The sequence below is a fragment of the Struthio camelus genome, chromosome 4 (assembly GCF_040807025.1).
Source record: "Struthio camelus isolate bStrCam1 chromosome 4, bStrCam1.hap1, whole genome shotgun sequence".
NCBI lineage: Eukaryota > Metazoa > Chordata > Aves > Struthioniformes > Struthionidae > Struthio > Struthio camelus.
The window spans coordinates 7767240-7780944 of NC_090945.1; the positions used below are offsets into that span (position 1 = coordinate 7767240).

The 13705-nt window shown below is 40.4% G+C and overlaps 2 protein-coding genes across 11 annotated transcripts in view; one reads left to right on the forward strand and one right to left on the reverse strand.

Annotated features, from left to right (window-relative positions):
* LOC104149936 (alpha-fetoprotein-like) overlaps positions 1–10677 on the forward strand; it is a 36233-nt gene extending 25556 nt beyond the window's left edge. For 3 of the 7 annotated variants that reach the window (XM_068940926.1, XM_068940927.1, XM_068940924.1), the window contains 8 exons: positions 431–560; positions 1344–1558; positions 2502–2634; positions 3406–3503; positions 4647–4785; positions 5604–5827; positions 7038–7170; positions 8145–10677. In XM_068940926.1, coding sequence (XP_068797027.1) covers positions 431–560; positions 1344–1558; positions 2502–2634; positions 3406–3503; positions 4647–4785; positions 5604–5827; positions 7038–7170; positions 8145–8189 — 1117 coding nt within the window. In that variant the 3' untranslated portion in view covers positions 8190–10677. The remainder of the gene's footprint in view (positions 1–430; positions 561–1343; positions 1559–2501; positions 2635–3405; positions 3504–4646; positions 4786–5603; positions 5828–7037; positions 7171–8144) is intronic. The other 4 variants (XM_009683841.2, XM_068940928.1, XR_011140685.1 and 1 more) reach the window with 3 other exon arrangements.
* The window catches only part of RASSF6 (Ras association domain family member 6), a 152591-nt gene continuing 149264 nt past the window's right edge, over positions 10379–13705 (reverse strand). For all 4 annotated transcript variants that reach the window (XM_068940931.1, XM_068940930.1, XM_068940929.1 and 1 more), the window contains one exon: positions 10379–13371. In XM_068940931.1, coding sequence (XP_068797032.1) covers positions 13296–13371 — 76 coding nt within the window. In that variant the 3' untranslated portion in view covers positions 10379–13295. The remainder of the gene's footprint in view (positions 13372–13705) is intronic.

The window sequence follows — 13705 nt, forward strand, 5'->3', positions numbered from 1 at the left end:
AACAAGGAATGCAGATTAGGAATGGAAAGATATGCATGACCGTAGTCACGGTTTCCTTAAAAACTGCCATTAGCCATCAAAAATTTAAAAGCAAGCTTGAAATGAACCAAGTTCTCTGTGAGGGAAGTTAGCGTGACCTGGAGCAGATTACAGCCCAGCTACCTTATCCAGTTTTGGCACAAGGTTGCTCCTCTCATTTCGTATTCCTCTACTGCATTTCTTTCTCTCATCTCACACTGAATTTCACTTGGGATCCTTAGATAAAACTCTGCAAATGTCAGCTCTCGGTTTCAAGGGACATTTATTAACTTCAGTGGAAGCAGGGAGAGACTCTTCCTAAGTAGTTTGGATACCGTTCTCCACAGCAAAATGGTCGCTATCGCAGTCTCACATTGTGAATATAAACAATGCCTATCTTTATTCTTTCCAGGAAACTTGCTCAGATAAGCCAAAAATTCCCTAAGGCTGATTTTGCTACCATTAGCAAGCTTGTAATGGATGTTGCTAACATACACAAGGACTGCTGTCGTGGAGACATGCTGGATTGTATGCACCATAAGGTAAAACTCACTCAAGGCATATACATTTGCAGAAATTGAATGCGTTTTCTCTTTTTTTCTTGCACATTTTTTTCCTCCTGTGCTGTATCAACTGCTCTTCAAAATGGAAGTTTAGTCCTTCAGTCTAAAAATATGATTGATCTTTCCCGTCTCACTCTTTTTGGCATGATATCATCAGGTCAACACAGGTGATCTTTCTGCCCTTTCTAAACCCGCCTCAGTGGATTTGGTTGCAGCCCCTAGTTGTGCCACATGTTTCCCACATAACTTTCAACAAAACATAGCATCTGTCTGTCCTTTTGTTGTCTATCTTCTTACGTATCAAGTCCACGTATCTCACTTTTCGTCCGCGTTGTATCTCTCGACAGTTAACTTCTTCCTTTGGGTGGATACTTAACACCTATGAAATGTCAGGTAAGGGGCTGCAGCAAACAGAGCAATAGGCTTGCAATCCCTTTCCTTGTTCTGACAAACATCTACTGCACCGTCTCTTCTCTCTGGGTGTCACCTTCTCTGTCTGTAAAATGGAGATAATAAAAAATGAGCCTTATGAAAAAAAAAGCGTAAGTGGCACAAGATGAACATAACTGCTAACTTATTTAGTAGGTTTCTAAGTATTAACTGAAGCCTGACCTTAGCTGTGTGTTCCCAGCCTCTGCTACATGAAATAAATAATGGGATGGGCTGGTCTAGCCAAGGGTTCAACTGACCAACCTTCCTAATTGGGGAAAAAAGAAACCAAAATCAGACAAAATTTCCTTTCTTCATTTCTTTACTTTACAGGAAGAGATTCTAACCTTTGTCTGCACCAACCAAGAGAGCATATCAAGCAAAATTAAGAACTGCTGTGAAAAGCCGCTCTTAGAACGAAGTGAATGTATAATTAACGCAGAAAATGACGACAAACCTGCAGATCTGTCCCCCCACATCAGAGAGTTTATAGAAGACAAAGGAGTATGTGAACGCTTTTCTCAGGAAAAAGATACCCATTTAGCCAGGTAACACAGGTCTTCCTCTATTCTTCTCCAGTTCTGCCGTATCATGACTTGGGTCAAAAAATGCCAGTTTGGAAGTTAAAGCTTGGCTCATCAACTTCAGACTTGCCTGCCTCTGTGAGCACATAGGCTTGAGATACCATGGAATTTTATCTGAGTAAAAATACCTCTCAACCCTAGAGGGCAAGGAACGCGAACAAAAGCAGAACAGGGCATGATATATTTTAGGGACAAAACTGAAGAAAAGGACTTGAAATTTAGATACTATCAATTCTGATCTCAGACACAAAATATAGCTTTGATTCAGTCTTAAGTGGGAACTCAAAACCACTTCTCTAAGTCAGACTCGCATCTTTATTCAAACAGGTTTGGTCCACATCTGTTTTAGCCAAGTTCCTTAGTGCTGTGAATCTCCATCCTACCTGTACACCCCAGGGCAAAGATTCCTCAGGCTACAACAGAAACAGTACAAGTCCCATAGACCAAGACTTTACTTACTCCAAACAAATTACATCATTCCTGTTTATGAAAGGGGCATCTAAAAGACTGGGCAAGTTGCAGCTCTGTAAGGTGATCGCTTCAGTAGAGCCAATTGTTCTGCATCTCCTGAGAAACTGGTCTGTTATTGGAAATTACTTCATCAGCATTTAGCTAGAATTAAAAAAAATAAAATACCCACATAGCTGTAAGCTATGCCTGACCCAAGCTAAGCCTAAACTGGGACAGTTACACGGCCAGGACTTGCTCGGGCAGTGCCGCGCTCCGTCAGCGGCGTTCTGTTCAGTTTGACTCTCGGGCTGGGTCTCTGTGAACCGCCCAGTGAGCAGAAGGTCAGAAAAAGCAATCCTGAAAGCATCCCTGCTGACTTTATCACGCCCATCTCTTGCTTTGCACTTATTTTGGCTTATTTCTAATTCCTAACACTGACATACTCCATGTATTACAGGTTTCTCTATGAATATTCCAGAAGACATCCTGAGTTTTCTGCTCAAATGCTTTTAAGAATTGGTAAAGGATATGAGGACTTACTGGAAAAGTGCTGCAAAACCAGTTCTCCAGATGACTGCTGCAGGAGAGGGGTGAGTGCTATTGTGCTTCACGCAATGCACTCATGGTTTCAAGCACGTTACCACAGGACTGGTTCTGGCTAATTAGAGAATTTCCACACTCCAGGTCTAGAGCTGGAACCCACAGCTCCTTGTAACAAAACTGACAAATATTAAAAGACCTGACTGATTCCTGTATGGAAAAAACAATCAGAGCTCTCACAGTCTTCAATTGCTTGAATGAGTCTGGGATTGCTGGGGAAATAAATATGGCTTGGCAGAGAGTCGGGGCAGGATATGCCCTTGCAGCAGCCCCCGGCAGCCCTCTGCTTTCCTCCCTTTCCTTTCCTTACCTGTCCCCCAGGAAGAGGCCGGTAAATTGAAAGAGAGCTGGTAGGTGGGAAAGACTCCAGGCCTCCAGGGTAAAAGGGACCTTCTGTCTGGGGACCGGATATAAGCAAAACCCTCTCTTTGTGCAAACGTGCAGCTTCAGGCCTCCTACCCTCTCTCCCTGCAGAGGTGTTGCAAGGGGCTGTTCCTGGCACTGTAGTAACGCACCCTGTGTCTCAGGCCTAAGTTTCCATCACTTACATGAAATTAAGTATTTCAAGGTAATTGAAGGTAGACATGAATCACATTAAGGCATTTCAGCAGTTTCAGACAGGTGAAGATTTTCTAATGGAAATACAAAGGAGGTGGATATCAGATAAGATGGAGCTAGGGGTATCATGGCCTTATGATACAATAAAGGCATTCTGCATTCCCCTGATACAATGATTCCTCCAATTAATTTCTTTTCCTCAGGAAGAAGAACTGAAGAAACACATTCATGAAACTGAAAGTGTGATGAAGACAAGTTGTGACATCTACAAGGAGAAAGGAGATTACTATTTCCAAAACGAGTATTAATTTTTTTAATGATTACATTATTCCTTTACCAGCTGGGCACAACTTTGGCTGGAGTAAAACCACGGGCGTCAAAAAAGCTAGGCTTGGTGATATCATCTGAATGTTCGGTCCAAAACATTAATAGCTTTTAGGACTTTTTTCCCCCCCTTTTCCAATACAACGTCATGTCCTCTCATTAGTTCTATTCTTATCCCAACTCATGAAGCAGTGCAATGACAACCTGTTTAATCTCCTGTCTAAAATACCAAGTTTTCTAATTTTTCTAAGTTTTATAGCTTCTTACTTTCGAGCAGCGTTTCGAGTTGTAAGCTGTTACTGAAAAGCTGTAAAACTGGCCAAAAGGCAGTTGCTATGCCCTTTGCAAAAGGCTTCTCCCTACCCACTTCCTGCAGCAGATGTAAATATTAACAACCGTAACAAAAAAAAAAAAATCTAACTACAGTAGACAGAACAAAGCCTGACTAGATGAAAAGTAGGTTATGTCTGAGCGGTAGATCCTCCTCAACAACATGCAGGCACAAGCCGTGTGGAGGAACTTTGGCCACTATTAGCAACGTTAATGAGCATGTGCCTAATGTGAAGTATGTAAGTAATCTCAGTGAAACCAGTAAACTGCTTGCATACTTAAAGTTAGGCTTCTGCTCTCCTTCTCTGGAGAGATATATAGGGCTTTTTGTACTCCCTAACACATTTGTCTTTAAAAGACCTTTGGACCTGGAGGTTTCCAAGAAAGAGGCATGCTTCTTCTGCCTATCGTGTCAATTGTTACAGTTTTCCTGGCCACGTTTGATAATAAGTAAAATTTTTCTAAGAGAAAAAAAGTGAACTTTATTCAGCTTATCTTCTGCCCTAATCTAGTCTGTCAAAGTGTCAAGAAGTCACTTGAATTCAATTTCAATGATCATTAATTTTATTTGTTTAACCTGGTAAGAGACTCATCAGAGAAAGGAGAGCCCTCACACTAACACAGCATGCTATATTTGCCTATATATGTTTATAAACACCAGGCTTAGTCCTGTCCTTGTACAAATTAATGTTCTTCTTTGGAGTTTAGCTGAAGCTTTACATACATGAAGGCTTGCTCGCTACTGGCTGATGGAAATAAAGCACCAATATAAGAGACATTATCATTTCAGGCTTCTCATGAGCTTCACCAAGAAGATGCCTCAGCTAACGTCTGCAGAGCTGATAAAATTCACCAAGCAAATGACTACAATCGGCTCCAAATGCTGCCAGTTAAGCCAAGACAAGCTATTGCCTTGTGCTGAGGAAAACGTGAGTATTTTTTCTTCTCAGCTTGGGTCCTACTTTTTGCTGAAGCTCTGGCACTACTCCTGCTGCCATCAGGCTCCAACAACCCAGAGTACTGTAAATGAGCAGAACGTTCACTGAGCGATTGAGCTGGCTGGAGGATATCCTTCCAGATACATGGCTGAAGTGAGCATGACTCAACTTCACTGAAGGTAAAGCTTGAATTACACTATCTGAGGATCAGGAAATTGTCAGGCTAGGATTAGGCAGTTAACAGTTACACAGGGCTGGGGATCTGACCCTGCTTCCTTGGAAGTTAATGATCTCTTATCTGAGAAATTAATCCTTTCTAGATGCCTGAAGCTGTACCCCTTCATGAAAAGGATCAGTCCTGTATAGCACTCTCATAAGAGTTCTCCAGGCCCACTTGCCAAAGTACTCAAAAAGAATCAGCCTGCCCTCCAGGCACGCGTTTGTTCGGAGTCACCTTCACAGCAATAGTAGAACACACCCACAGAAACCCTGCTGATGAAAACAAATCAAATGCAAGTCAGGTTTCATGAGGAAATGGCATAATTTGTATGCACAAAGGACAGTGCCTAAAGCTGCATATGCATATTCATTTTGAAAAATCTGGACTATTTTTCAAAGACAAAAGTCAGCATTCAGTAGAGAAATCAACTTATCTCTATTACAAAAATCTAATTTAAATAAAATTTGCAATTATTATTTATAACTTAGATAAAAGTAGCATCTATTTCAGGGTTTTTTGAAAAATGAAGCAATAATGTACAATTGCTTTTTTTCCCCTCCCCCCCCCCCCCCCCCCCCTTGCGGTAAAGCTGGATCTTGTGCTTGGAGAAATATGTAGAAGACACCTGGCCAATCCTATAAACCCAAGTGTTTGCCACTGCTGTAGTAGCTCCTATGCGCTTAGGCGGCCATGCATGGGGAAACTAGAAATTGATGAGAATTACGTGCCCTTATCATTGACTCCTGGTCTGTTCACTTTCCACGAAGACTTGTGTACAACCGAAGAGGAAAAGTTACAGCACAAGAAGCAGGAGTAAGATATGCTCGTTTACTCTGTTATCCCTGTTTAGTATTGTCCTCCTGGTGATGCTCACCTTGCCCCTCTCGTTCTGTTACACTTCATGTAAAAACAGCCAGATCCCGCCTCTACCTCCAAGCTGCTGTTTTCTTCCCTCTCACACTATGCCCCGGTTTCTTTGCTGTCTGGTTCAACCTATACTTATTTGCTTTTGATTAGAGGAAAGTCACTTTCAGAGGTGGGCAGCTGTACGGGTACATACACCACCAGAATGGAAACAGTAGGATTCATCTCCCTACTGACATCAAGACAAAAATTTCAAAACCGATTCCTACACAGTTGGGTGCCTGAGTCAACAGGCCCTTAAGAAATTTATTTTTCATAGAACAAAGACAGTGTTTTCTCAGTTTTAGCCCTGCTTAAGAGTTATCAAGTGGGTATATGATTTTAAAATTTTAGAGGCCTATGTGGACACATACCTTAGGTTTGTAGAAGGGCAACTGAGCGCACGTTCAGATACGTACATTACAGTAGCAAACAGTAGAACTGGGCCTCTGATACCTGCATGATTCCCCTGATTTTGTATTTTTAAGTCTTCACGCCAAGCCATCTGTGGGAGGCTGGGGCAATGCTGTTACAAAGCTTAAAACACTGAGATCAGAAACATCCCGATTCCCCCTTAGAGAAACTGCACGCGACATCACAAAACAGATTCCAGGAGAACAAGGAAGCTACTACCTCACATATTGCATTACTTTCATGGCTTGAATAATGCGAGTTTGCCAGAATGGGACAGCCCATGTATTTTTCTCATCGCAGTGACTCCTTCAGTCCCTGAGAAGCTCTGGGTGCTTGGTGTGCCTTTGTCAGAGAAAACTTTTGCGCTCAAAACCCACTCTCTCCCCCCCATTGCAAGAAACGGGCTCTTTGGCCATTAACTTGGGCTATGGTGAACCGATACAGCCCTGAACCCTCTGGAGGGCACACCTAAACCAACTGTATATCCATTCACAGTGGAGCAGTTTCGAAAATGAATTTTTTAATTCACTGGTGCACATATTAGCTCCCTGCTGCCAGCTTGCCTCTGGGTGGTGTTTAAGAAAGATAAGACTATAGAAAGGAGGTAACAGAAGAGCAATTTTGCAGGACTGATGTTTGAAGAGTGCTTCTGTACGTGACACGCTTATCTCCCCGCTTCACCAGGTTTGCTTTGCTTTTCTTGCAGAATGCTCATCAACCTCATCAAATACAAGCCCCACATCACACACGAGCAGCTGACTTCTGTCACTGCAGCTTTCACTGCCATGAGGGAGCAGTGCTGCAAAGAAGAAAACCGCGAGGCATGTTTTGTGAAAGAGGTATCTCATTTCTGTTTTCACCTAAACATTCTGAGTCAAGACAGAAACAATGAAACATACACAGGAACATAGATTTCTCCATTAGGAAACCAAAGCAAAATGTGACTAACCGGGATTCATTCAGTTATGTTTCCAAAGACAACCTCATTGCCTCCATAGGTAGATGTATGTTCCAGTTCACTCATGAACGATCGCTAGAGAAAAACCTAATTAACTTTGTGCTTATATGCAGCAATTTATACATATAGAGCTTAGCTACACCTATAGTTTCTGGGCAATCACTGGGATTTGCACTGTTGAAGGATACAGGCTAAATTCTTTCCCTGACTAACAGTACTTTACTAAATTTCTCTCTTCAAAAGTTTGTGTGTGATAGGGAGGGAAAGGATTTCCCCGATACTAGGTCAAAGCAGTTCCTCTATTTCTTTCCCCCACCTCTGACTTTCTCCTCTGTTCTTTCCTATATTATTTTAGCTTGTTTAACTTTATATTGCAGAGCTACTTTCATTTCTCTCTACCCGCTAGTAAATCTGCTTCTCCCTACTTCTTACCTCTTTTGTCGACATAGTCCTTAACTGAAGTTTAGCTATCTCTGACCCTTGAAACATCTGCTGTGCTTTCCTTTAAAGGATAAAACACAGAAAAATACTCACTTTTGTCAATAAGTTTCTGCCTCTGAATCAACTCCAAGAGCATAGCTGCAAAGAACCATCTTAATAACTCTTCATAATAGAACTATTTCAGTCTTATCCTAACAATTAAAACTTTCTAAGACAATCTGAACTGAGCAGAAAAAGCGAGAAGTACATTAAACATAGTGACCTATGTAAATGCACTCAGCATACCCAGTGTTTGTACACAAAGAGCAAAGAATATTAAGAAATTGACTTACTGCTGCCACACTCGTGTAACTTGTTCACATGTATCTTACCATCCCGCTTCTATTGCTCACAGATGTTTTGTTTTTTTTTCAGGGTCCAGAACTTATAAAAAGAAGTGAAAAAATGTTGTCAGCATAAAGCACTTACATAACATACTGGAAGGTATTTGCTGAATGATATGAAGTCACACAATTTTAACAGTGAGAATACCTTTTCTGAATATTCATGAAGTATAAATAGGAACATATGAATTGCAACAGTAGAGAACACTACATTTTTGCTCTTTACTTGTTGCAAATACACATCTACATGACAATTTACACCAGCTATAGTTCTGTCACTGACCTTCTGCTACGACCAAGGTAAAGGAGCTGCCTCAGAAAAAAACCTATCTAATTCCCACCAAAATTCTCCTAAGCTGTGGAGCTGTAAAACTGCTCTACAAGCTGAAATGAAAATTAGGTACGTGTCTCAACATAATTCAGGTGTGGGGGGAAACCCGCATGCAAACTTCATATCTGGCTCATATCAATTTGATTCAAAATAATTAAGGATACTTAAAAGTTAAACTGAAACAAGGAACTTAATCCCAATTTGGTGTGTCCAGGCACATTTTGTCCTGCTTTAAATAAATCCACTGAAAAAATAAATTACATAGATATGGCCATCAGCATATGGGAAGGATTATTATTCTTCTTGTACACAAGAGAGAATAACAACAACAAAACAAAAAAAGTCTTTCAATCTTAAGCGTATCAAGTATAAATACAAATGCCATTAAGAACATCTGCCTTTGACCACTTCCAAATCGTTTTTGAATTATCAAGTGATTATTTTTGCATTTTTATAGCACTGTCCTTGAAACATAGCACATTCATTCACTAACACGGGCTGCTGTAGCAGCCTAAGGGCTGTTATAAAGGTGAGCAGAAGCGAGCACAGAAGATTATCTTGGGCACCCTGAAAAGGACTATGAAGAAAATAGATTAGCCCAATGTCACAGGAAGGACAGAATATGAAACACTCGAACTCTTGGTCAGCAGGCAAATGTTTAGAGAAAGCGCTGGAAAGCCGCCAAATTTACACTAGAGGTGATTTGACATGCAAACACCATTTAGAGTTTCTACTTACTTTCTACTTATATTAAAAGAAACTAGAAGGCATATGTTAAAAACCAAATACTGAAAACTGATATTTAAAAGAAATATACCTTCAAGCCAAAGGTTTTCAGAGAAATAGGTAGATACCCAGATATCAGATTCTGTAAGTAGCTGTACCTAGATGTAGTCATCCTATATTTGGAGTCTGGCATTTAAAAGCATACATAAGAGAAGGAAAAACTGCACATACAAATCTCATATAGCATGCAAACCTGGTCGAAGTCTTACTACCAAAGAGAAGTGTTTAAAGTCAAATTGAAGAGGCTGGCCAAATGGAGTCCCATTGGACTCTATCCTGCATCTATTGCTAGGCCATATTTTCATTAGCTACAGCAGTAACAAAATGAAAACACGTTCATTAAATTTGCTGCTAGCAGCCAGCTGGAGCAAGGCTGTTGCAAATTTATTTGCAACATTTTTAATGTCAAAGCCATCTTGGCACATTACAGAAATAGCCTCGAAAAACCTATGTACATTATACGAGGACAAACTTAACATATAACATTGGTATGATGAAGCAGCTGCAGAATTATAGTACAGGAAAACTACTCATTAGGGACTTGTGTGGATAACAATGCAGTTGCAACAGATCACAAGCTGACCAAGTCACCAGTGTTTTGCTGGTGTCAAAAGACTAACATCTTGCTTGCCTGCTGGGGGGGTATGAACTGGAGCATGGCCTGTAGCACACACAGCATCGTTATTCCATTTTCCCCACCACTGCAAAGACTTTGCTGGAGTATTAAAAAAAAAAACTTTGGGTATTTCACTTCTCGCAAAAAATTCAGCTGAAAAGAGAGCAAGGGATAACAGTCAAGGATTCAGGAAAAAAAAGAAAAAGAAAGAAAAGGAAAGATGAAATAGATTAGGGCTGCTTGGCTTAAGGAAGAGGTGCTGCATGAACATGCAAATCTTGATATACACAAAAGGCCAATCCCGGGACAGAGAGGAGCCTGACCCTGTGCACAGTCAGGAGAACAAAGCCCGAGGATCAGCAGCCTGGGAAAAGCGAGGAGCCTCCATCACTGTGGAGCTCTCAAAGAGATAAACACATATTGGACAGGCACTACGTAAACGTCACTGACGTTTTGAATACAGAAAATGATTAGATGACTATCTGAGGTTTCTTTTAGCACACGTTTTCTTAGTAGTTTAGGTTCTGATTAAAAAAAAAAAAAAAAAAATCAGTCCTCTGGAATACGTGGAGGTGGCTTGGGTTTTTCCTTTCTTTGAATTCCAGTGGTGACTTAAGACTTTTCTCACTGTGTAACATGATAGTAGAAAATTAAGATAAATCCTGTACTGTATTTGTTTGCTTTCCTTAAATTGTTAATGTCTTAGGCCCTGAATTCAAAAGAAACCTCTACTTTTGTATTCACTTTCATGTTTCATTACTGTGTTACTTTCCATATCCAATAATGGCTTGGAATAAATTCTTCCCTTGTTCTTGTCTATATTCATCACATAATTTAAATGACTGCAGTATCTATGAAGAACTGTCACCACAGTGACATGGTAGCTTTATTTCACGAGCGCTTAAAACCCAGCACGTGCTACAGATAAGCTGTGCCAGGCTCCGCAGTTCTTTTGCCACTATCTTTGACTTAGTCCCAATTCAGCCAGACAAATGAACTTCAGGGGATTCAAGTATTTGAAGTTAGATGATCGCAAAAAAGCTCAATTTAGAAACTGTGTACATATACAAAGAATTGGAGAACCTAGTTGAACACATTTCCCCTCTTTCCCACCTGGTCTGTGCATTGAATATTTATAATTCAGGGCAATGAATTAGGAAAGTTTCTTGCTCCAATATTCTCATAATATACCTTCATACAACGACATAAGTATTTACTAAATGGAAGCAGTAGCAGATATAGACCAGTCCGCATAAGTGACTTAATACTTCCATTCCAATTATATACCAGAAAAAAGAACTTTTTTAAAAAATATGAAAACAAGTTATTCAAGAAACAAGAATAAAAGCTCATTCCCATATTTCATTTTTTGCCCCATCCTTCACTAGCTTGATGGGATCACAGACTGCTTAATATACTTGTGGTGAAATTCAGCCTCTCCACAGGCGCCCACTGAATGAAAAGAGCAGTTTTGCTCTGGTTCAAACGATGAGCAAGCACAGCAGCACAGGCAGAGAGCTCTGTAGCAGCTATAAGTCTCTAACAAGTGCAGAATATCTTTTCTCCCTGCTCATGAACTTCAGCTATCTGAATATTGCTTTCCAGCTGAGTTGTCATTTGTTCAGTATAGCCATTTAGATAGATCCAAGACAGAAATTCAAGTAAACGAACCTTTTCCTATACTGACTTGAGCAGTTACATAGTGCCTGAGAACAGCCAGCTAGTGCCCAAGATGTATCTGGCTTCAGATGAACCAAAAGCTCAACGTATGACTGCTAAAACTGCAAACTTAGGCTTTGTTGTGCGCAACAGCAGTAACTGAACTGTAGACTACTTGAGACTTCCTTAAAATTTGACCTTACCCTGTAAGTATAATCGCTGATGTCTTGCACAGAGCTTCATATCTCCAAAAACTTGGCAAATAAATATTTGAATGGTTCCCTTGGGAAATTCCAGTGACACTTCCATGCATGCTTTTGTTACTTCAAGGAACTGACATTCACACCTCTAAGGCCACTGCTTCTTAGTAGCATGTATCTTAACCCTCTGTCCTCCTCTGTCATAAATCTTCATGGATAGGGTTATAACAGACTGTACATTAATATAAACTACTTGCCCTAAGCACAATAGTTTCAATTAGCACATCTGCTTTTCATTTTTGACTTGCCATCCACATAACACCACCTCAAGGGGAGAATAGTTTTGATCTTATCTCATTTATTCCACATGATTTCTAAGCAACACTTTCTGCGCGCTGCGATTCCCTCCCTCACAAAGTATTTATTCTTTGTCTTCTGCATAAGCAAGTGAGAGCTGAGGAGGAACACAGGTACCACATAAAAGCTAACCAATACAGGAGGGCAGTTTGTGCATGACTTCAATTTTATTTACATCTCTGCCAACTTCAGCTTTACTACTCAGCAGGACTTGACTGGACAGGACCTAATAATTGACTACTGTGCACTGTGCTGGGGCCACACACACTGTCCAAAAACTGCATCTCCGGGATCACAGGGGAAGGATGCCAGCCCAACCTTTCACACCCCCACAATGGCCATGACTAAAATTACAACCCTTCTCAACCTTTCTCACTGAACACTTTTCACTTTAGTCTTCAAACATAAAACATGAAGAGGCACAAGTAATCACTTCGTTTCAACAACAAAAAAAAACACCTGCTGAGGTGTCATCCAGAAGCTGATCAAGCAGATGCAACAAAACTTCACAAGAGCTCCTACTTCACAGTTCCAGAGGCATAGGCATTTGAGAAAGAAATTCACTGTTACGTTGAAGAGTTTAGTAGCTATAAAGCAGAAGATTTTCCGTGTCTGTTATGCAAGTGGTAGCTCAAACCTTAAGTGAGTTAGGTAATGATCAATCTAAAACGAGTGGTATTTCAGGCACCTTGCTTGTGTAGGTGTTTTTTCAAGTTAACTGAAAAGCCTAAATGCAGTCTTAGATACCTAAATATCCTTTGTCACTTAAATCTACTAAATAGCTTCCTTCTAATAGAAATCAGCATTTCTCTAATAGAAGAAAATGCATGTACTTCCTTTTTTTTTTTTGGTATGCTTAACACATTGGTTATTACAACATTTTTCTTTTATGCAACACTTTTGGTAAAGGCATGGAAATAAGTTGATTTCAAAGCCTTGTGCTTTTCGCACGATTTTTTTCCCCCTTCTGCAGGTCAGAGTTAGAGTCAGCATTTGTCATTTGGAGGGTTTCATGCATCTACTAAGGTGGTTCTCAACTTGTATTCCAGAGCTGTAATGAAGCAGGTTCAGTCTCAGTTGCATAATCATCAAACAAACTTTAGGAATTTAAATGCCCTTGTGGTGTAAGTGTTCTTCAGTTATGGCATGTTCTTAATATTTCCAAGATCAAGACAACATACTGACTGTTTTTTGGCACAGCTTGTGGGTAGTATTCACAAAAGGCCATTCATATCAAACAGCAGTCTCTGTTTTTTTAACAGTTCGACTGCGAAGGTGCTGGCATATCATACTCTTCTCTTTAAGGTATCTGAGATGGGGGTGGGGGTGGGGGGGAGAGAGAGAGAGAGAGAGAGAGAGAGAATGCATTTAGTAAACACAGAACCCTGCCAAAATTCAACCCAAACTTTAACATGCTATTCAAATGGGTGAAAATACTTCAATGAAAGCTTTTCTGATAGAAAATGGCAACTGTTGTTTATTTTTTTCTTTACATTCCCTGGCCATTTCCATTCAAAATCAGATGGTTGTTTGATTACAGATCCTCAGCTGGTGTGGACTGGCATTGCTTTTGACCTCAGGTCTCCTATGCATTTAGGAATACTGGCGCATTTCTAACAGGCCCTCATACCTGTTGTGTATTT